The following is a 24,671-nucleotide window of genomic DNA, read 5'->3' on the forward strand; positions in this document are numbered from 1 at the left end:
ATGCATTGCCCCCTGGAACCAAACACTGGCCGTTTTACTCTGAACCCTGGATCTTCTTCACGTCGCGATCAGGTCGTATTACCCATACACCCCATACCCCTTTCTATTCCAAATCTATTTTCCAACCTATCTATAGCTTAGGAACTCTGTTTGTGCAGGTTTGCTGCATTGAACCAAGTCACTGTAAACCCCTTATCCCTACAATAAAGGCTGTCAATTTTGCAAATATCCTTCTCTGTGGATTTTCTTCCAAGAGATGATCTTCCTAGACACTGGTACTACAGATTCCTTACCCAGCCTTTCTCAACATTAATAAGCAGTCTGCTCTAAGCTAATATTCCCCACATTTTTGAGAGACTGTGTCTCCATCTTGGGTAACATAATGGCTATCACGTACATCTAATGGCTACCATGCTATTTGGAAAAACAGCAAAGCAAAGCCATTCACAGGCAAAGAGGAGTGTCTCTTCATACTTGGGGGATAATCCATATATGCAGGAAAATATGATTCTGTAAACTGTCCAAAAGAAAAACAAGGCAGGAGCAAAGCATCTGTTAAAGGGTCGGTGAGGTGGGTGATGGGTGGGGAATCATCCTGTTCAAGCTCCTTACAGAACCTTGGAAGAGGAGAGTTTAAAAGAAATGCAGTAGGATTTCTACATTTTTCCCCCTCTTGTAATTTCTAAATAACTCTCAGCTTATATCAACAAAATGTACAATTTCTATCCCTTGTGCTCTAACATCTGATAGAATGGTTAGCACTTCACGAAACAATGAAGATTACTCAACAGACAGAAACTTTTATCCTATATATAAAATTTCCATAACAAAAAAAGCCAATAGGTTGTTTGCAAACTAAAACATTAGTCAGTTAAGATTGTTTTGCCATGAAAACAATGGGCTAAGAAAAACTAACCTTTTTTGGATTGCAGCGAAGTGCAGCCATCTGCACTATTTACGATTAGCTTCTGGAGAGCCGTAACTAGTTCTGCTTTACAAAGTGCCTTTACTTCACTCACCAGGGCTTTACTGCACAAGTTTTTATCATCCCTGTAGAAAGAAATCTGGTTTTGTTTTGTGTGCATTTTACCCTGTGGCAAATATAAAAACTTTCTCAGTATATGGATGAAGCCAGTTTAAGAAAGAACTTCTACAGAATCAACATGAGTTGTGGTTGACAACTCCATTCTTTCAGGAATACACAAAGGACACACAAAAGAATACATAACCCCTAACACATCTAGCTACCTACTGTTATGATTCTTGCCAACTTCCATCTGTTCCTTGAAAAGGCAGGAAACCAAAACCAACCCTGACTTTTCTAATCAAGACTCCAGCAAGTGAATAAAAATTAACAGGTTTTTTCCACCAACTGTCACTAACTGTCACTTCACTGGCCACATCCTCTATTCATGACAAGAGTCAAAAGCAAAGCAAATTCAAATGATCAGCAGAACCCTTTGAAAACAAGTCCACTTTCTGATATTTGTTTGGATTACAATCTATAAGGTTTGTAATGCACTGACTGCTGGGGACAGGCCATTTATTTTTATATGTCATGGTTATATTTAACAGTCTTGCTCACAGTAGTAACAGGCAAATGTTTTGGATCTTAATTATATCCAATTTTGAGTATTCATTAATTTCATGCCCTCTCAGCCTAACCTACCATCACAAGGCTGTTATAAGGAGAAAAAGGAGAAAAAGGAGAAAAGAGGAGAATGAAGAAGAGTTGATTTTTATATCCCACTTTTTAAACTTTAAACAGTCTCAAAGCAGCTTACAAACGCCTTCTCTTCTCTCATCATAAAAGACACCTTGGGCGATTCCGCACTCACTAACTCAACCTAGGTTTAACCTAGGTTAGGCAGTAAAATTTCACATCCAGCGAAGCCCGGCAGGCGCTCCTGCTCTGCTCCGCCCTGCCGTTAAATTTCCGACTCCACCTCCGAGGTACAGTTTTCCGGGGTACCTACGTTGAATTCAGTTCGAAGCTGGTGAAGTGGGGAATCTCTGTCCTCTCAATTTGCCTGTTCATCCAATCACAGTCTAATGCAGTGATGGCGAACCTTTTTGAGACCGAGTGCCGAAACTGCAACTCAAAACCCATTTATGTATCGCAAAGTGCCAATACGGCAATTTAACTTGAATACTGAGGTTTTAGTTTACAAAAAACAACTCATACATCACCATATTTTATCTGAAAAGAAAAACACAATGACAGAGCTTTCAGTGATATAAACAAATTTTATTTTATACACAACTTTATATAAACAACTTTTATTTTACAAACAACTTTTTCTTGAAAGTGAACGTTTGCATTTGGCATGCTTTTGACCAATTAATGTGATTTTTGCTGTTGCATGCATGCTGATAATTTGTCTATGTTTGGCCTCATACTTAGTAAGTTTGAGAGCAACACATGCAGCACTCAGCTCATCTGTAAGTCTGTTACTTGTGTCAGATTCTATATAGTTCAAAGCTGAAACCAGCTGCTCACAAGCATAAGACGATCCAAACAACGAAAGGAAAGCAATCTCAAGTTCCTTCATTGATTTAAAATTATTTGGCAGAGAATTCCACACTTTGAGGATTTCATTTTCAGAACTAGCTGTGTTCTCCTCTGTCATCCTTTTCTATCTTCTCCAGTGTTTCTCAATGCAAGTCATAGAATTTATTTTTCCAGAGAGTGCTTGAAATTCCAGCAGCTCCATTTCCAGATTTTCTAAATTTAACCACTCTAATTTACAGGAAAGATCAAGTTCTTCAAATTTGGTTTTATCTGGATAAGCTGACAGTGTTGCCTCCATCTTATGAACTGTAAAAATCTTTTACTAAAAATTCACCTGCAGCTGCTACAATGCTAGAAATTCCTTGTAGATTTCTGATGGCTTGTAGGATTGTCTGCAAAAGTTGTAGAATTTTCCAAATGCATTTTAGTTTTGGGAAATATTTCAGCTGCCCACTTTCAAGATCTCTTTCAAAACCTGCAGTTTTCTCTCAAATGTTTTGATATCACAAAACATCCTGTTGTTTTCCCCAACACCCAGTAGCTTGTTCAGTACTTGAAGTGTGCTGTAAAAATCTGTGAAAACATTAGGTTGGTAAGCCAGGCCATATCAGTGAGTTGTGGAAATTCCTGCCCCTTTCATTCATAAACAGCCTAATTTCATCCAAGCAGGCTACAAATCTCCAGGACTCGCTGCTCTCAGCAACACCGACATTGTTGTACCATAAGTAAACAATTATACTGTGCCTGAACCTCCTCAAGAAGTGTCTGAAACTGTCGGTAATTCAGAGCACGAGCCATGATGTACATTGACCATTTTGTGACATCTTTGAGGACATCGCCAAATGTTTTGTTGCTGTCCCTGGCACAAAAGAGCTTCCTGGTGGCAATGCAATGGAACTGGATGACTGGATGTTTTACTTCTTAACAAAGAACTGTATGAAGCCAGATGTTGCCCCCCCTTCCACCATGGAAGGTGCCCCATCACTAGTGATTGAAACCACTCTCTCTGGTCTGATATTGCACGGCCAAAAGCCTCCATCACAGCACTGTGGATATTCATCCCTTGTGTTCTTTTTTTTGGGCAAAGACACCAGTTTTTCACCAGCTCTTCTCTCATGATGTCACCAGCAGCATAACCGCCAGAATTACTGCTAGCCTGGCATGATCAGTCACATCTGTACTTTCATCCACGCAAATGGAGTAACAGGCTGCCTTTTGTAAGTCAGTGGTGAGCTGCTGACTAACATCAGTTGCCATAGCGCTGGACTCGATCTTTCACAGTATTTCTAAGCAATTGCCATCTCAGAAAAGCCGCTTCAGAATTTTTGTCCTTGTTTGAGAAATCATGAAAACAGTAAATTACCCCCAGACAACATGGCTGCTTTTGATAATCTCCCCATCAGAGAGGGGTTTGCCGTGTTTTGCTAGGCAGCGTGAAATTTGAAAGCTGGCAGCTGTCAGATGATTTGTTCTGGAAAGATAGTTGGAACAACTAAGATGTTGAATGATAGCTCCTCTACTTCAAGAAACTCTTTCTTTCAGCTTCATCAAGTTTGGCAACATTTTCGTATTGGTGTCAAAGTGTCGCTTGACACTTGATGTGCGACAGACAACACTTTCTACATTACACAGGACACACAGAACGCCTTCCCAATCGCTGCTCAATCACTCCAAATAACTCTGTCCAGGTCTCTTGGAGTGATCTTCCACTGTCTATTTTAGCTTTTTTGGCTGTAGCCATTTCTGGGTGACTTGGAGGCTGGAGAAAGACATTTGTTAAAAATTAAGCATCCAGTACAAATCTATCCTAATAATAACATATCTAACACTAAAGAAATGGATATTCCCTGAATAGACCAGTGATTCTCAACTGTCTCCTTTTGAATTTGCTGACCACCAGAATGGCAACACATGGCTCCAAGAACTCTCTCAGCCTTACCTACCCTCACAAGATGACTGTTGGGGGAGGTGATTAAAGTGGAAGGTAGAATTAGCAAGTGTTAAGAAAGCCTAATGGTTGTGTCTTATGATAGCAAAGAATATATTTAAGGAAGTATATAGAGAGGCATATAAATATAAAGGTTTTCAGCTCAGTCTGCGTGGAATAAAAGCTCACATGTGAGCAAACCAAGCCCCTGGTAATAATGGCAGATTTCTTTGCAAAAGACCAATGAGTACAGTGGCCACCTTTGGTGCCACATTCTTGACAAAAATATCTCCAATAACTGTTCCTTGAAAGAGAAGGAATCATTCCAATAACTTCATTTTGTGTTGTACAGAAACAATAATCAATTCTTTTTTTTTCCTTTCCCTCAGCTTATATAGCTTTTTAGCATCTTTACTTTGAGAATTTCATTACACTGTCCTCCTCCATGCAATCATTTTGGCAAACTGTTGCTTGCTCATTCATCCCAATACTTTTAAAACATCCATATTTATTTCAAATATCAACAAGTCTCAGCATGATTTTTCTCAAATCCAGTGTCAACAAACAATTTAAAGAACCACCTTTAAGCCATACAGGTTGTTAATTTAAAGCAAATGTTGAAAGCAGACCTATTTACATGCCTTATTTAATCTTCCCTTCACTCTTTTTGCTCTTTGTTTATGGGCATTTGGCTACACATGGTTTCCATATTAAAGCAGCAGTTTTTTAAAGCTGGAGAAAGTGAGTTGAGAGGGAATAAATGATTATAAAATCACTGGCAGGAATTAAAAGTATGAAAATACTCTGCTTTAAATTAAAAAAAAAGACCCTTAGTTTGACCAATACATATTTAATAAAGAATTCTTGTTTAGGATTAACCCTGTAATTTCAGGGAATTTCAATTGCAATTCCCAGGTTGCATGCCTCATTAAACCAACTTTTCACTCCCAATTTAAGTTCAGGGGTGGTGGAAGAGAAGTTATTGATTTTATTATTCAGACATCTCAGAAAGCATGGAGAGTTGCTGGGGTGGGGGGAAGGGATTTTTTGCCCAGGGATCTTTGGATCCTGAAATTTTTATTTAATGAGATCTGGTTGCCTCCAAATCATCATTCTCCCAAGAAATATGAAAAAAGGAAGTTAACATGAGATCTTAAATTCCTTTCCCCCTCCCCCTCTCTCTTCACCGCTCCTCCTTACATAATGAAGAGGAGACTCTAATGGGGAAAAGATAAAAAACACCACCACCTTCTCTCTGGTCCACTGGAAATGCATTTTGTGCTTTACGAATGCCCTTGCCTCCATAAACACACACACACACACACACACACACACACACACACACACACACACACACACGACAGGCTGGAAGGGCAAGGTGTGTCAACATGAGAGCTAGCGATTGCTGGACGGTGACTGGGGAGAGGAGGGGGGATCGTCCTCACGCTCTTTTCAAGGCATCCACCCCCACCCGCATTTTATGTAAACAGCTACAAATTTTGAGATAATCCCCGTGCTTGCCCAACTGACTGTGGAAAACATGTCTTTGTGGGAGAGAAATCTCTTTCCTAAGAGAGCACACCAGCCAGCGCGTGCATGGTGCCTGCTGCTCAAAAACTTCCAGACACAAAATCCGGCACTGGCTGGAAACGTGGAGCAGAGGCTGTTCTCAGAGGCAAAGTGAGGGAGATGTCCTTACAAGGATGGTACATGGCGGGCAGGCTGGACTGCCCAGAAGACTCCCCCCCCCCCCGAAAAGGGTCTCCTCTGAGGAGCTAACGGGGTTGCTGGCAGGAGGAAATAAAAGGGGCCAGGAGGGGAGTCGAAGCGCTGCTGTAAGACCAGGCAGGGAGTGAGTCCCTCTCTCTCTCTCTCTCTCTCTCTCTCTCTCTCGGCAAGAAACGTCTCCTCCCGCCCGCCGCTAACGAAAGCGCGTCTCTTTCTCTCCATGAAGCCATGTGCCCTCCTCCAGCCGGGAGCGTGTCTCTCCGCGCCCCTTCCCAACAGGCTCCTACAGCTTTCTCATTTGTTACGTAGCCGCCTCGTCCACCCGAGCCCATCCACCCCCCCTCCAAGATCGTGCCCTCCAAGTTCATGCAAGGATGGTACACGGCGGGCGGGCTGGACTGCCCAGAAGCCCCCCCCCCCGAAAAAGGGTCTCCTCTGAGGAGCTCCCGGGGAGCTTTCTCTCCAGTCTTCACGAAGCCATGTGTCCTCCCTCAGCCGGGAGCACGTCTCTCTGAGCCCCCTCCCAACAGGCTCCTCCATGGTTCTCGCTTTTTACTGCTTGACTCTGCCGCGCCTTTCAAATCCTCCCACCCTCCAAGTTTGTGACCGCTGCCGCTGGACCTACCGAGGCTTGCACGGTCTCCAGGAGGCACAGCAGCCCGGCAGCAGCAGACAACCCGACAAGATGGACCAGTCACCAGCACTGAAACAGCTGAGCACGAGGTAGAGCCGAGAGAGCACTGAAACAGCTGAGCACGAGGGAGAGCCGAGAGAGCACAGGGCGGGAAAGAGGGAAACGCCCCAGAAGGCAGCGCGGGAGGAAGACCGCCCCAGAAGGCAGTGGGGTTTTTGCGCCCTGCCTCGGAGGCCCTTTCTGGCGCCTCTGACGAGCCGGAGCCAGTGCGAGGGGGGGAGAGGGGGAGGGGGAGAGTCAGAGCCTCACGTGCCCAGCAAGAGGCTGCCGCGTGCCACCTCAGGCACGCGTGCCAAAGGTTCGCCATCACGGGTCTAATGTCTTGGACATGCGCAGAATGGGAGACTTAGGCCGGCAAAAAGCGCGCCTTCCCCCCACCCCCCGCTTCTGTATATATGGCCTGTATAGGCCATGCGCATAAACGGAGGGTGAATTAAACGATGCTCATAGCAACGCAGCAGCCTATCAGGAACGAGGATTGAATGACGTGCTGAGGTGATTCCGCCCTCTGAGCTTGGCTCCGGCAGGATGACCTCAACTGCTGTGGGGAGTAACGGAGGAATAGACCTACGTCGCCATTTCCAGCCCGAAGGATCGAACCTAGGTTGAGTTAGTGAGTGTGGAATTGGCCCTTGTGAGATAGTTGGGCGTAGAGAGTTCTGAGAGAACTGTGACTAGCCCAAGATCACCCAGCAGGCTTCATGTGTAAAAGTGGAGAATCAAACCCATTTCTCAGAGTTGATCGCTCTTAACCACTACACCACGCTTGCTCTCACTTTGGGATCCCACTGGGAAGAAAGGCGGTATTTAAATAACATAAATTATAACTGGTTCAACTATATGTCAATTCATTTATTTACAAGTGGGAGGCCATGAAACATTTGGGAGGGGGAAGTTCCCCCCCCCCCCCCCCCCCACACACACACATTGCTGAACCTGCCCAGGCCACTTCCTCCAGTCCCAATCTTGGCTGGCAAGCTCAACCACTGATCTAAAACCCAGGTGTTTGCTGTGGAAACTGTCAGACCCAGAGCTGTCCCAGGCTTCCGCCACAGCAGTGGCACAGTCCAGAAGCCTCTCCTGGCATCTGCCATCACTACTGTAGTCTAGTCTGGCCCAGCAACCAACAGAGCCTTGTCTGGCTCCCTCTAGCAGCGCCACCATCATTTTGACATGGCAGAGCATTGTCCACATATGCACAAATGATGCTTTTTTTAAACTTGGGGGATTCAACCCTCCCCACAGTTGTTTTTCTAATTTCTGCAGATACAGGGGCTTTCATAAGTCTGCAGAAAAATCTGTTGGGGTGAGTGTGCCCCCAATTTGCAGACTGAAGTCTCTGAAGGAAGGGGAGACGTGGGAATTAGATATATAGATTTTATTTCTCTCACTCAGGGATCAGGGCTGCCAATAAAAGCATATTCATATAACATTACATAAAACATAAGCATAAACCCATGGAAACTGACTAACATAATTTACACATTCTTAAATGTGTTCTTCATATATACACATTCTACACACACATAAGCATATGAAGAACTATTTTTCTCTATCTGAAAACAGCTCTCCAACTGAAAAACAAATGTGGAATGCTTTTAAGACTTACGTCAATAATACAACTTCAGCTTGAGGGAAGAGTTCTTGGTACTGAAGGCAGCATTGCAACACACGATCATCATTATTCTCAACACTGAAACCATCTATAAATTCAACAAAAATAGATCAGTATAGTCTAAAAGAAGCTAAGTACATAATATTAAAGTAGTAGTTATGGAAATTCAGATTACACTTTTACCCTGAGTTCCCCTCTTGCAGTATCACGGCGACACCATGTTTAGAAGCAACAGAATCTTGCCAATTAATTTGTTAAAAGTTGTTCCTATGGTAAGAAAAATGGCAGAAGGAATGTGCAGGCCTGAATCCTGTTTCTCCCAAGGTAAAATTTGTGGGAATTGTTTGAACAGGCACAGAATCTTTTTTGCTGCAGAACTTTCTCCATGGAATCATTTCTGAGCCATATCTTGTGTGAACCAAGAATCCCTACAAGGAGACATTTCTCAGACTTCTACACACCAGGTAGCAACTAGGAAGCAAGCATCACTTCCATGAGACCAAGAAGGGTAGCATTTTTTTTCAGGTCGAAGTACCACAAATGTAGCATCAGTATAACAGGAATGGCGGGGCGGGGGGGGGGGGGCTGTCTTGCAAGAGTAGTGTCTGGTTTTTTCTGTTCTCATGGAACTTTCTCCATGCTATTACATATCTAAAATGGTTTGCCTGGACTGTGGCAGTAGCCTGAATAGACAGATCATAACCAGGAATATATATTTTATTAGACAGTAGATATTAATAAAGAAATGGGTCCTTTGCAGCATAGGTAAGCTAAAGAGAAAAACGTCTTTTTCCTGCTTACTGGCATTTTGCCTTCTATGCATGCCTATAGGGCATCCAGCCTCTGGGACCTTGCCTTTGACTATTGGGGTCAATGTGGGCATTGAAAGATATTGAAATGTGAATGACCCTTCCTGGCCTAGACAATAACTCAGTAGGGAGTTTCAAGCCTCCTGCCCATGAAGGGTACTTGAAGAACATGAAAGATTCAGAAAGGCCATTAATTAGATTCTTCCTCCTCCAGGGTAAGAGATAAAGACATTAGCCAAAACACCAACTCATTGTTATGCGACTTTGCAGTGGAAGAGTTTTATATGCAATTTTGCTGGAATGTTGCCCTATCACTGGAATGGCAAAATCTCCACCCCAAAGGCCCTCCTAGTCAGCATTTTCTGGTCAGGATCACCTTATGTAAAAGACTGGCTAAAAATTATGTAATCAAGAATGTTTTTGTGACTGACATATATATATCTATATAACCTCTGAACTTTGACTGTAACTTTGCTTCTGTCTTTGATCAATTGCCTATTATGGCTGCAGCTCAAAATAAAAAGTTTTGCTTCTGTCTTTGGTCAATTGCCTATTTTGGCTGCAGCTCAAAATAAAAGTTTTGTAGCTGTGTAATCGCACATTCTGCATTGCAGAATGTGGGATTATACACAGGTATAAGCAATGCAGTACCCCCTCCCCTCTGCCATATTCACGGGCACACACTGGAATGCTTCCTAACCCCATCCCTGAAAAAGGTGTTCAGATGACATAAAGTTATACTGAAACTGAAAAAAATATATATGTTCAGTTATTCTGATTAAAGAAGGAGAGGGCAACCTTCACAGCAGCCAGGCCATGCTGCAAATTTTTAATAGAACCCATCATCTTTGCTATGGCTTACATGTTCGCTGAGAAGCAAGCTGCATAGATTGTCCCCACAACTTGGAGTCCTGGTTTTTGAGGCACGTGTGGATGAAGTGTACAGCAGGGACTGCTTTTTGAGCAACATTTGCCAATATTCTTCCTTTCTTTAAATTGTCCAGTTCTTGTAAGACCACCCAGGGGATGACAAGCCCAAATTTACCAATACCTGAAACAGAAGACAAATGCTGTTTTCTTCCTTATAAATGTCCTCTACAAAGAGATGTATTGTTTTTATATTAAAAACTGACTCAGCTACAGACCAGTCATCTGGTTGGAATATTTAAAAATAGTTCCTGTTTCAATATATCCATTTAAATACAGACATTGTAAGAACTATTTAATATTCCTCAACTTCTGGTATATTTATCAATACTGCTCTGTCTAATCAACGGAAAAACAAATTAGACTGGAACCAGATAATGTCAAATATTAGTCAGTAAATATACCAGTTCTTCCCATTCTCCTCACAAATAAAAGCTGCTTTCAGAATGTATCCAACTCACTCATCAGAATGCAACACGTTTGAAAAGGCAGTGATCTCCAAGAGAGTTTTGTAGCCTCTCAAGTGTGGAAAGATGGCAGTGGAGCAAAGGTGGTCATGGTATTCAGCTCAGCCTTCCTAACTGAAGAACAGAAAATATTTCATCCTTCTCAAATCATGTTTATAGCCAGGGAGAGGTCAGTGGGTGCAGAGCTGCACCTGGGCCCTAACTGGCTCCACTTTTTCTCCCTAAATTGTTTTAGTTTGCCAGATGACAGTGTGCCTATTTTCAGGAAAATTAATGACTAAAAACCAGCAGAGATTCTAAACCTCTCCCTGTGATAAATGGCAAGGAGGAATAGAGAGATGGTAAGGTTGCTACCTTGGGCAAATCCCTTTGCCTACCTAATTCAGGAATACCCTTCTCTGGAACAAAAAAAAACCAACAACCACCCAGGAGATTGCTCTCTGCTTTATCAGCTAACACTTTCAAAGTTCAATCAGAAAAAAAGCAGAAATACAAGTTTATCATCTGAAATTATGTTAAAACAAGGAGAATGTCAGGGTATTTCTTTCCAGCAGAAGCACACTACAAGGTACAGAGTAACAATACACAATGCCTAATTTGTGCAATGCAACAGCTGTTGAGCAAGATAAGCATTCTATATATATTTCAGTTCTACAGCTAAGTCCACGCACCTGGGATATCTGTATTCTTCAAAGACTTAATGAGCTCTAGATGGCTGATCAGTATGTTAGTATCAATCACAATCAAAGTATTCACGTCAGAAAGCCTCCCTGTTACAAGAATAAACGGCACAGTAATTACAATTTTAATAATTTGGATACCGTGTTTATTCTTCTTTCCCACAGAGGAAACCAAAAAACACTCTACACAAGTCAACTTACTAGAAAACTTGGTTGCTTCCTCATCTGGAAGATCTATTTCCATGCTAGTCAACTCTCCACAAGTCTCCACCACAGGCAAAACTATCTTTCTGTCAACACGAGCAGCATGCAAGTCTTCTACTATCTGCATCTGTGAGAACAGAAATATAAATATAAAATAAACCGTTTGCACATTTTAATCCATTAAGGTCATGAATTTTCACATAAGTGATCCTGCTTTAGGGCATTTTTCGATTCAAATAAGTAACAACCTATTCACAACCACAACCTTTGCCCATGGATAACAATTTTATTCACAGAAGAAAGTAGCTTTCTGAGGTTTTCCTGCTTTCCAAACTCAGCACTGGCACAAGGATAACTTGGGGATGGAGTGGTGGAAGAGACAGAAAGGGAATCTATTAAACATGTGTAAGCAATTTGGAGCAGTTGTGAGATGATCTGTTGCCTCCCATTTCTCATCTGCTATGTCCAGCCTTAAATCAAAGGGATTTTTTCCAGCACTGACATTAACCATAGTTAACCAGGTTCTTTGCCGAACCATGATTTTCCCAACAAAATGATTAGATGAGTGGCATTGGTTGCCAATGGAGCATGGGATCAATTTCAAGGTGTTAGTATTAATCTTTAAGGTAATCCACGGCCTGGGGCCCTCATCAGAGACTGTCTGCCCGTCTATGTCCCCACCCAGCCTCTGTGTTCAGCAGAGGCCAACCTACTGGTGGTCCCAGGCCCCTCCATAATGTCTGGTCTCCACCCGGACCAGGACCTGTCTGGTGGAACTCCTTGCCCCCATCTGTCTGTGCCCTGCAGGACCTTGCAGAGTTCCGCAGGGCTTGTAAGACAGAATTATTCCACCGGGCCTTTTTTTTCTTTTGGGGGGGGGAGGGTTAGCCATTGAAGTGCCATCCCCTATATTCCATCTGGTGGCTGAATTTGTAACATCTGATGCTGCTACCACCTTCTCAACTCTCGTTGATGCAAATAGGACTGCCATCTTGCCAATTAAAATTTTATACTGTATATTTGTTAATTTATTAATTTTAAGTGATTTTATACTGTATTGGGTTTTATGTTGCCATTTTATATGTTGTAAACCGCCCAGAGCCCTTTGGGGATGGGTGGTATAGAAAGTTAAATAAATAAATAAATAACTGTTAACCTCGCTTAGTGGAAAGAATTCATACCGGAAAGGCTGTAAGAGGGACAGGACAAGAATGCAATCCCCCAACTATGCTTAAGTGATCATCCGCATTATGCTTCTACCAGCCCCATGCAAGAAAAACCTATGGCATTTGTAATTACTGGGAATTCTTTCTGCTGAATGTTCATTTAGACCTAAGGTTGTCAACTTTCAAGTGAAGCTTAGCATCCTCCTGGAATTAAAACTGCTCTTTAGTTTATCCTGGAGGAAATGACTGCTTTGGAGGGTGAAACTTACGACATTACACCCTGCTGAAGTCCCTTCCCTCCCCAAACCCTGCCTCACCCAAACCCCACCCCCAAAACCCCAGGAACTGCCCAACTCAGAGCTGGCAATCCTTGGCAGGAGAATACTCAATCTACTGGATTCAGTATTAAGTGCTACTAGATTTCTTTATTAAGCTATTTATGCTTCTTGGCAAAAAGTTGCAGAGTCAAGGAAGAAGGGCTGTGGTTCAGTGGGAGAGCAGCTGCTTTGCATGAAGAAGGTCTCAGATTCTATTTCCACATGTCCAGTTTAAAAAAATTACAAGGTGATGGATAGTATGAAAAACCTCCACCTGAAGTCCTGAAACTTCCAGTTTCAATAGACAACACCTACCTTGATAGATCTATGGCCTTTTATGAGTTCAAGTAATTAGAAAAGGTAAGGGTTGTAACTGTGTGAACAAAAAACGGCAGCACAATACAGATGTGTAAGACTAATAAAACGACGCAGGCTCTAACCTCTTGGTCTGGATTGGTAGTTTCAGCAGGTTGAGCTAGGCAAGAATGATGCAGACCTCTGGTGTCCTGTAAAGAAGCAACAGTATTAGGTTGACATTTAGTGAAGTTTCTTCTTGTCTGTTAGTCAACTTTAGTGTATAATTTTTGAACAGAAAGGCATAATATAAATAAAACATTCATGTCGTATCAAAAGTGTTATACCACAGAAAATAGTGTGAACCTCTAAGATGGTGAGGCTGAAATATTACTAGGAGCGCAAAGTAATTATCCATGTTGATTTCTGTTCTACAATGAAAGAAGCTTCCATTGAGGGAGGGGGGAGGGGGCAGAGGCCAGTGAAGACTCCCCAGCCTGAATGTTTATCATTTCTGGAACACAGAAACAATAAGTCAAGTCTGTTAAGTCTATACAGTTGTGGCTTTCAAGAATTTCACTAGAACCCTGATGATAAATAACATTTCTTCACAGAGGCTGACAAGTTTTCTGTTGGCCGCAGGAATGTCTGCAAACGTTGCATGACATATCTGCCTGTAAATGTTTCACTGACAAAAGCACAATAAAATGCTAACCATGAACTTTTTTTTGCAGAAAAGAAAATGGAAGGGGAAAAATTTTCCCGCCAGAAACGGATAAACGTGATGCCAAGAAAATTATAGAAGGTGTTGCATTACTCAATAGACAGTACAGTAGGAAATTATAAAATTAGAGAAGTTTGATGTGTGTAGATATTTATTTATTTTATAGCTATAGAGATTTATTTATTAGATTTTTATTCTGCTCCTCCCACAGAATGTGGCTTGGGACAGCTAACAACAGAGCAGTACAAGGGGGGGGGGGGGTGTGTGTGACCAAACTAATGTTTTTGGCATTAAAAAAAATCAATAGCATTTATGGTGAAGTCTCGTTGGAAACCCCCTCTTCAGCTGCTGATCTGAGGAATGAAGGTTGGGGCTATTTTAATGTTACTTTTATTGTTGTTTAATTGTTATATTTTATTTATGATGCTTTATTGTGGATTCTTATAGTTTTTAACCTGGGTAAGCTGCCTAGAGATGCAGGTATGAGGTGGGGTCTATATTTTCATAAATAAAATAAAGTGAAGGAACTTGACTATTTCAGGTCTTCATTTAATTTTTATTGTTTTCACTTTACCTGATTTATATGCAAAACTGCTTCCTCCCCTATCTTTCTGCGTGTCCTTGCATTACAAATATTATCGATATGATCAAGATGTTGCTGTTCTTTCTGCTTCTGATCCTTCCAACCTTTTGACAGTTCAGTTGAGGGAACATGTCTCCTCTCCTTGACACTTTTCCTGGGTAGCTCTGGTAAAGCATGCTTCGCTGTTTTCAGAGGCGCTTCTTTGCATTCTCGCATGAACAGCTTCTGGCCTGAGACATCATCCAAGACTGCATATGGCTTTTTGGACGGTGGCTGTGGTCTGTTGACTGTACTCACATTGGAAAGCTTTTTCTTAAGGTGGGAAGAGCATGGGGTGGGAAGTGAGGCTTCCTCAAACTGCTCTAGCACTTGCTTCACTATGATTTCTTTCAGTTTGGTGTGCTCCACTTTGACCTTCTTTTTGTTTTTCCCCCAACCATTTAGGCACATCAACTCCCTTTTCCTTCTTTGAGCATCAGAGTCTCTGCAGGTATTTGATTCAGAGCCTTCATTGCTAGGAGAGGCTGTTGTGTTTTTATGGCTTCCTCCATCTCCCTCGTGTTTAGCCTTATTTTTAAAATGTAAAGTGATCTTCTCACGCTTCTTAGTAGGCAGGAATAAAAAACAATTGCTGCTGGGACCTTCTGGAGTCTCTTTTTCAAAACCTTTAGCAGTCTCTTTCAGTTCAAGACTCCTTTTTGTTTTGGTGTATCCAGAGTCATCACCAGACCTGCAGAAGCATCATGGAGAGGATATTACAAAGCAATTTGTGACAGTTGAGAATTCACTTGAAATGCAGGTGAGGTATGAAGGGGGAGGGCTCAACAGCTGAGAGGTCCCCCCCTCCTATTATAGTGCAAGGCAGTTCAGCAGCCTAGGGCTGCAATATAATGCCCCCCAGAACTATGGGTTTCAACTTTCCTAGAAATAGGACCTAAAGCCAGGCAAACAGGCCAAGACTAGGAAACGAGCTAAGCACCAGACTGTTACCATACTGCCCTGGCATAAAAAGGGGTGGGGGAGAGTGCTTATTCACATGTATCCCTGCCTGCTTGCCAGCCTAAAGAGTGATGTTGGCGTTGCAGAGATGGGGAGCCCATTCTCTGGCAATAGCCCGTCTACCTACAAGAAGAAGCTTCCAGGAATTGTTTTTTTGTTCTCATGGAGCTTGTTTGCCATATCAGCACATTTTCAGCTCCACAGCCAAGGAAGAATGCGTCCCCAACATGAGAAAGTAGCCTTGCTGAACGGATACTCATTTCCAGCCACAGGAAGACTCCTAATATCATTGTCTGCCATGATTATCTTAACCCAGATACTCCGTTCTGTAACTAACTTCTTCTGACCACTATACAATGCACTCTATTGTTTCTCAAACAATCCATCTGGACACCTCCCAGAAGTTGTCCTAACATCCCCACAAAGGTAGTTCTTTATAAATATCCTACCTTCCAAAGGGCCAACCGCCCAGTAACACTGACATCTTTCCATCTTTGTCACTGGGTCAAATGTGTTGCCCCCGGAACCAAACGCTGGCCATTTGGCTCTGAACCCTGGATCTTCTTCATGTCGCAATCAGGTCGTATTACCCATATATCCCATATCCTTTTCTATTCCAAACCTATTTTCCAACCTATCTATAGCTTAGGACAGTGGTGGCGAACCTTTGGCACTCCAGATGTTATGGACTACAATTCCCATCAGCCCCTGCCAGCATGGCCAATTGACCATGCTGGCAGGGGCTGGTAGAGAGTATGTCCTGGAGAATATAAGAACTCCTCCTGGCAGGGAGTGATAAAGTATAATCCTGCTTATCCTGGAGATATAAAAAAATTTCAAATTCTGTTTGTGTAGGTTTGCTGCATTGAACCAAGTCATTGTAAACCCCTTATCCCTACAATAAAGACTGTCAATTTTGCATTATATCCTTTTCTGTGGATTTTCTTCCAAAAGCTGATCTTCATATACGCTGGTATTACAGATTCCTTACCCAGCCTTTCGCAACATTAATAAGTAGTCTGCTCTAAGCTAATATTCCCCACCATATTGAGAGACTGTGTCTCCACCTTGGGTAAACCAGACAGCATACTACACTGAGAAAAGAATGCTAAAAGTGGCTCCCCAGGAGACCAAAGTAGAATGCACAACACACTTTAACCTTCAGACATATCCTCTAGCAGCACCTCCTTCCAAAAAGTGACAAGTGTCTACTCTATATAGATCACAAGCCATGGTTTGATTGCTGCAGCATTTGAGGCCAAGCAAGCAACAAGCCGGTCACTAACCTGACTGGCATAGTGCAAAGAGGGTATTTTTACCATCCCCCTTTCTGTGCACTACTGGAGAGTTCAGGTAAAATGTGCATCTTGTTCTCCCTAAAGCTTTAGGGCTCAAAGTGGCCTAATTCCCCTTCCTGCACTTTAGTTTTATTCACCTATTCACAAATATTCTGTGACTGGAAATCAGTGGGGTTTCTTCCGGGGGGCGGGGGGGGGGGTTCAGGTAGCTGGCTTAAGGCTGACTCAATCCATCATCCTTTCAAGGTCGGTAAAACGAATACACAGCTTGCTGGGGGCAAAGTGTTAATGAATGGAGAAGGCAATGGCAAATCACCCTGTAAACATAGTCTGCCCGGTACACACTGTCATGGAATGTCATTTCATGGGTTAATGATCTCGTGTTTGCACAGGGGACTACATTTACCTTTTACACCATAAAAAGCAACTACAGAAAAGCAATTAATACAATAATATTTTTAAGTTGCTGGACTTAATTGCAAAGAAAAGTTTACCTTTGACTCCATGGCTGTACTTTGTTATTACATTTATGGACTTCTGCCCCCTCATATTTCTGAAAGAGAACAACATTGGCTGCAATTATAACAGCTTTATAACAAATATGTAACAGCACTTCAACCTTTTGCAACAAATTCCAGGGAAGGAATTGAGTGACTGGTCTTTTCTGGCTATTGGGAAGATGTACACAGTGGCCTATAATTTTGTAATAGATAATATGGCACAAGACTACCATAGATTTGAAACAAGTCTTATTCCTCATTCATTTCAACTTTTAATGGAAAAAATCCAGAGTACAGGATGTTTTGAGACTGATAAGAGCTGAATACTGTAAACAGAAGAGCTACTGCGAACAGAACAAAAGCAAGACTGACTCAAGTTATATGGACAAAGAGGCCAGGTCAAAAAGGGGCAGGAACTAAGGCAATTGATCAGAACCCCAACCCAAGAGACAACAGGAACATACTTCATTGGATTATATCAATTATAAAAAATCAAGGTTGCCCAAACCATGGTAAGTTTGACTTTCAAACTGGCTTCTAAGCTCACTAAGTTGCTTCAGAATTGGTATTACATGCTCCACTGCACTGTACAAATGGTGCATCTATGCCTTGGAGGTCTTGAGATTTCGGCCACCATATTCGTTAAGTTTTATTAATTCAGGCAATCATAATTATGACATTTAGAACAAAGGAAAAAAAATAAGTTATCAGCATACAGGTAACATGCAACTGCATTACTTCACCAAGCATGCAAATCTTCAACATACATTTCATGATTTAAACTGAACAGAGCTTACAGTGACAGAGTGACTAAACAATTATACTATCTAAAATCAGCAGGCGATGTTCCTTATAAGCTGCGCTCATGTATGGTCGCCTAGCCACCATATTGGTGCTGTATAGACAAGGGGCTGCCCAGCATGGGGAGCAATCTCAGGAGACTCAGCTCTGTGCAAAATTTTTAGACCGCTGCGCAGCACCGGGGAACGCTTAGAAGGACCATTGTCAGCTGGTGCAAGTAAATGTATGTCACAATCACATAGAAAGCTCTAGTGTATTGCTCTAATAGTTTTATATAGAATAGTTTTATAGTGAAATAAGCACTTGTCTTTTTAACTCAGAAATTTCAGTTTTTCATTCACAATATCAAAAACTCACTTTTGCAATACTCTGTGAGGAAGATGAACTAGAATGGCCTGACCACCTGTCACTGAAAGTCTTGGAATGCTAATACACAAAGAAAAAAGGATTGTCAATTTTTAAAATTATAATGGGTTGAAGCAGATCACAACAGCTATGAAACAATGCAAGTAACTTATATGAACAACAAAATACCACAGATTCCATACTTGTTAGCATTTAAGGTGTATCAGTAACTTAGGGAGAGAAAACACCAAGTTTAAAAAAAACTTCCAAATGTGGCTGCCCAAAGGGGATCTTACCCCAGACAAGTGAGTGATTAGATTGTCACAGGAACAAAAGATAAGGACAGAGCAAAACTATGGCTTCAGATGAATTCCTGCTCAAAGTACAATTCAATGGCAACTTTCATGGGTTGAAGTTTTGTAAATTTATACGTAGCTTTGCCAGCCCATTGCGGTATGTTGCCGATTCGCCATAGGGTTACTAACTTGAAGTTGGAATTCTCCTGGAATGATAACTGATCTCCAGACTACACTGACCAGTTCTTCTGTAGAAATGGCAATCTGGAGGAAAGATTCACACAGAAGAAGTGGAAGTCCTAGAGTGGCTACAGAGGGTAGATACTTTAGCAATTCTTCTTTGATGCACCAAGAGACTAAGACTCTAAGCGGCTGTTATAGAGAATAGGAGAAACTGACTGTTGCCTGTCATGACATTAAAGACCACAGAAAAATTGGGGATTTAGAGACAGATAGGACCACTGATGGTTAGCATCCTCCTATGGGCAATCAGAGTGGATGTTTCTCTTTAACACTGACAAGCACCTTAAGGAGGATACTGAGAAGGGTTGTTTGTTTTTAAGTTGAGTAGAATATAACTGGATACACCAGCACAAATACTTAGGATGAAAAGGTTACTATGACATAAAGAACATTTGCACACAGAGGCCTACAAGCAATATAAGGAGACAGAGAAGGCAGAGGAAAGTGATGTGAAGTGGCAGGAAGAAGTGACTTCTTAGGAAGGGAAGAAATTGGATGACCTGACCTTTAATCTAGACATGACAACCCTAGTTCCCAAGATTCCAAGATTTAGTTAACATAGGCATGTGTAATGTACCAAAAAAAAGGAATTACTAATATTTTAAAAGTCTTTCAGATACCTGAAATGCATTACATTAGTGTCATTATTGTTAGTGATGGGATTAGAACTATTTGTGAGGTTTGTGAGGTTCTCCTAGCTTGTTTTCAGTAGTAGTAAATATTCTGACTGTAAATATTGTGACTGTAAACATTGTAAACACTGTAAACATTGTGACTGTAAAGTAGTTACAAGTACAATTTTCAGCATTCACACTTTCTCACCTTGTCATCTGAAGTGTCACATTTTTTGTCAGATTTCTTTTTGTGCCTTCGGGACATGTTAAAATTTCAGAATCTAAAAAGATAATAGAACGTTACTCCCAATATCCAGGAAATATTATTTGAACAGTACAAAACTTCCTGTTACATGAAATTGAACTAATAATTAAAGTTGTTTTCTTGGAATCAGTACTACAGTTACGAACCAGTTTTCATCCTTATATCTAATAGAACCAGTTCCCTCTGTGAGGGGAAAAATTCAGCTACCATGTGCCTGAGTTGGGTCCTTTTTTAGGGTTCTGCCTATTATAATAAAGAGATATAAAGGATCACCTAATTAATACTCAGAAGCCCTGATCTCAAAGAAAACATTATTTCTCTGAGAACAGAACCATAAATATTTCAAATTTTAGCCAACTAGGAGCCAAGTTTCCTTTACAAAGACAAATAGGTAGGGTGGGGGTGACCATTTACCTACCTGCCAGGAAGAGACAAGGTAGGTGGCTATTTGGATATCCTGAGCTGGGCAATTAAAGTTTGGGACGTGCACCTTAATGTCATTGGAGAATGGGTGAAGAGCAGTATATCTGGGACCCATTCCAAATGTCATGATAGGACAAAGTAAAGCCAGATAGAACAGGAAGGGTTAAAAGATCTGGACATCCTTTCAGAAGTGTGCCTGTCAGCCATGGCCTAGGAACAGGAAGCTAATGGAGCAATATCTGTCTTGACCAACCTCTATTTTCAAAGTTCCTATGGCCTTGTGTCCATTCCAGGGAAGGGAAACCCAAGGAAACACCAGTGAAACTGTACAACCTACTTAGTCTCTTTATTTGCTTTTTTAGTTTTGCAACGCCTGACAGTGCTTTGATATAGCTTTCCAGTGCCCTTGTGCTCTAGTGAAATGAGGCTATATGTGGGTCAATACAGATCTTTTACTTTTAAAGATCGCCAACTGTGGGTAAAGCCCTCACCCACACAATTGTAGTCCAGTCAGAAATTCCTGACTGGGCTACAATTACACTTGCCAGAGAGGAAGAGGTACACACACATAGATGCACATAGCCTCTCTCTGTGCTTCAACAGGTACCTCAAATTATAGGCAGAAAAATAAAACAAAGTGCATGGGTGACGGTGGCAAGCAAATGAGAAGGGAAAACAAAGCCCTGTCTCAATGCTCGTAGATCTCCCTCCAGCTCATGGGCAACAGCAGTGGAAATGAGAGGGGTAGAATAGTTTTATACCATCAACTACACATTTGCACAAAAATGATTTGGAACACAGCAAGCCGTTTTTGAGTTTCAAAGCCAGTTTGACACATGCCATAGAGGTCAGCTGTGCCAAGCAAACCAATGGCAGAAGCTCATTGGACTTGAACGAGTCCCTTGCATAAACTTGAACAGATCTTCGGATCCTGGCCCATCTCTCTTACTTGACAAGTCAATGGGGAGTGGAGGAGGGAGAAAAAAAGTTAAACAATCATAGTGGCCGACTGCTTCCTCCCCTGCAGTACCCAACAGCAGCAGCCTAGCTGGTTCAAGTAGTGAGACCTAGAGTACTGTCTTAATAACAGAATAATCCTATGAAGGCAAATTATGGAAGAACTTACCACTAATAATAGGTTATCACAACTAAAATGCTTGAATTTCAACCATCACAACTGAATCCTTCGTTTTTAATAAATCTTTTCATCTACATAAATCTTTTCATCTACATTAAACATGCCTAGAATTCAAACATGCTACTGTATATGATCAGGTCATACAACCACTGCTCTCCCCAAAATTTTAGCAAGATTATATATAAACATGTGGTAGAAGTCACACTACATCCAGGAGCCTAAGGGGTAGTTATAAGGGCCCTTTCCAGGTATAGCACCCCTTTCCAAGGATATGTGAGGTCCATAACGACAACAGAAAAGAGAAAACCAGAATCCAGACAGAAGACACTTGGCGGCTAAGGAGGAGTATCACTAACACCAACTTTCTCACCCCTACCCATACACATAATGGGATAAAAGCTATAAATGAAGGGACCCCTACCACACACTACTAATCCCACCAGTATTGATGACATTTCTTTCAAATAAAAATGTTTCCCTTCAATAGAATTACTAATAGACCCCAGCAACACCCACCGCTCAATAAAGAAAAGAGGCTAGAGAGGTGGCAGGTTCTTTGCTCTCCTGCTGCTCTTCCCCCAGTATGAACAAAAAAGAACAGTTCTTATCATATTCTGCCTACCAGCTAATTAGCGACGGAGAACCCTCTTTGCATCCCTTCTTGGTTTTCTGGCTGGTCAGCTGGACAAGCTGAACAGAAATGGTGGAACATTTTTCTAAGATCAAAGAAATTGAAGAACATTGCGCCTAAGTTAAGCATGAGGGAAGAGAGACTGGGATCTCTGCTGCCAAGATGGAGAAATTGTTATAATCCTCCAAGGCATTAACTGGAGACTGGAATTGGCTTATTACACTACTACAAAAGCAAGAGAAGAGGAGCAAAAGATAGCATTACTGTAGGCAGTTAACAGTGCAGCTTACCTGCTCCCGGCAGGGGACAGGGAAAGGATAGCCAGGAGATAGAGAGTTACAGTAAACAAGAGCATTGGAGAGAAACTCCCTGACTACAAAAAGTCAACCCTTTTTATAGGGAAAATCTTGGGAATGTTTGGTCCATGCATAACAAAACAAGGAACACATACATTACAGGGGATGGTTTAAAATACATCATCCTTTTATTTTATGATGGGGAGTTTCCCACATTCTGGTCCCAGCATCCTAAATAACAGTGTAGTCGGTTATTGACGGTTCTATGAGTACCTTTTGTCAAGATAATAAATGCAGCTGTTTACATTGCCAACCTTGACTGAGAACATTCACTGCTTGTCAGTAACACAAAATTGTACAGCTCTTTAAAATAACAACTCATGTTTCTAGCAAACTACTATCTGGTCAGTGTCTTGGCTTCAAGGTTTTGCTGAGACAGAGAAAGTATTCAATTGACAGTTTAGTAGTCATTTGCAGGCATTCAGAATGCTCCTTATCAAAGAACCCTTTGACCTGACATATGGAGATAACTCTAGAGCAGTGGTTCTCAACCTTCCTAATGCCGCGACCCTTAATACAGTTCCTCATGTTGTGGTGACCCCCAACACTAACATTTATCCATTTTACAGATGGAGAACACTGATGCAGAGAGTCTTAGGCGACCCCTGTGAAAGGGTCGTTCGACCCCCAAAGGGGTCCCGATCCATAGGTTGAAAACTACTGCTCTAGGGGAACATTGCCTTGGATGTGTGAGGCTGCAGAAGAGACAGGTTTGAGAGGCTGCTTGGTGCCAAAAGGCCGGAGGAACAAAAGCCATTGCTTTAATCCTTTGGCCTGAATAAGTTGGTTTATAGTACTATACCTTGAATCCTGAAATAATTTTTATTAATTCTATCTATCACATACATCACACAGTTTATTACGAACTAGCATCTACTTTGGATAAATGTAAAACGCACAATCTGAGTTTATCCAAAATCATTACTACCTGATATCTACTTTATTCAAATTGACTTATTTTCAAAATCCTGGTTGCTACTACAATAGTAATAACTGGAGTCTCCCTTCTCTTTGTGAGAATCCTCAGGAAAATGAAAAAAAATGTTAAAGCTCTGAGATTATGATTCCCAATTAATAATTCAGTCATGTTGGTCTATGTGCTTTCTTCCCTAAATCACCCCTGAATAATGTGGAGCAGATACAAACAGCTATACACATACTGCTAGCAGAATTAAGTAGCTGAGTGTGTAAAGTGCCATCATGTTGCAGCTCATTTATGGCAATCCCAGCAAGGGACTTTCAAAGCAAGTGAGAAGCAGTGGTAGCTTAACATTGCCTTCCTCTGCAGAGACTTCCTTGATGGTTTCTCTCCCAAGTATGACCTGCTTAGCTTTCAGATCTGAGATCAGGCTATACTATAGTGCTTCCTTCCCTAATTAGAAAAGGTGTTAAAGCTGTTCTACCAACACAAAAATGTAGCAGGCAAAATGTCCGACCTACACCATTATCTCTCCCTTCTAAAAAAACTTTCACCAGCTAAAGTTCATTAATCAGGAACAAAGCACACAGGAAGGTTTGCAGAAGGATAGTTGCTTGAACCTGTAGTGTTGGTATTTATATAGGTGGAGACCATCACATGTGCTGGGAACAAGTTGAACTGAGAAAAGTTAGAATGCTGCAGAGAGCAAAATTCCAATAGTAGAAGAGCTGTATTATCTTTGTTATTAGGACCAGCTGAAATCTCACAAAGCAACATGTGAGTTTTGAAAGAGAGGAGTGAAGAGAAACAGATGCTTCAAGACTTGATTACAAGACCCCATTTTGCAGCTTGTACAATCTCAGAAACAGCAGTTTTTTTAAAAAGTTACTGAAATGACTTCAAAATATTTTTTAAGGCAGCAACCATTCTATAAACCCATAAAACACACAAGGAACATAAAACATATGTAGAGCATAAAACACTCTGTAGTAGTTAAAGTTGCCTGTTCTACATGTTTACAAATGTCAGTTTGTTCTAGCAAAAAACAAACAAAGTTCAGTGGCACTTTAAACTAACATTAATTTTAATGAGGGTACATGAGTCACAACTTACTTCCTGAGATACCAAGGACGTGAGTCGTGACTTTACAAAAGCTAATATTGAAGTGAGTGTTAGTCTTTAAGGTTCTGCCGGAT

The 24,671-nt window shown here is 41.6% G+C and overlaps 1 protein-coding gene across 1 annotated transcript in view; it reads right to left on the reverse strand.

The window, feature by feature from the left end:
- Nucleotides 1–24,671, reverse strand: part of SWT1 (SWT1 RNA endoribonuclease homolog) — a 42,096-nt gene that overhangs the window by 15,904 nt on the left and 1,521 nt on the right. Inside the window, 10 exon segments of the mRNA XM_048482528.1 lie at nt 917–1,050; nt 8,471–8,564; nt 10,148–10,336; nt 11,351–11,449; nt 11,561–11,690; nt 13,487–13,552; nt 14,639–15,377; nt 17,439–17,497; nt 18,603–18,671; nt 19,952–20,024. Of these exon segments, the coding sequence (XP_048338485.1) occupies nt 917–1,050; nt 8,471–8,564; nt 10,148–10,336; nt 11,351–11,449; nt 11,561–11,690; nt 13,487–13,552; nt 14,639–15,377; nt 17,439–17,497; nt 18,603–18,671; nt 19,952–20,008 (1,636 nt within the window). The 5' untranslated portion in view covers nt 20,009–20,024.

Source organism: Sphaerodactylus townsendi, unplaced genomic scaffold, assembly GCF_021028975.2.
Source record: "Sphaerodactylus townsendi isolate TG3544 unplaced genomic scaffold, MPM_Stown_v2.3 scaffold_18, whole genome shotgun sequence".
NCBI classification, from domain to species: domain Eukaryota; kingdom Metazoa; phylum Chordata; class Lepidosauria; order Squamata; family Sphaerodactylidae; genus Sphaerodactylus; species Sphaerodactylus townsendi.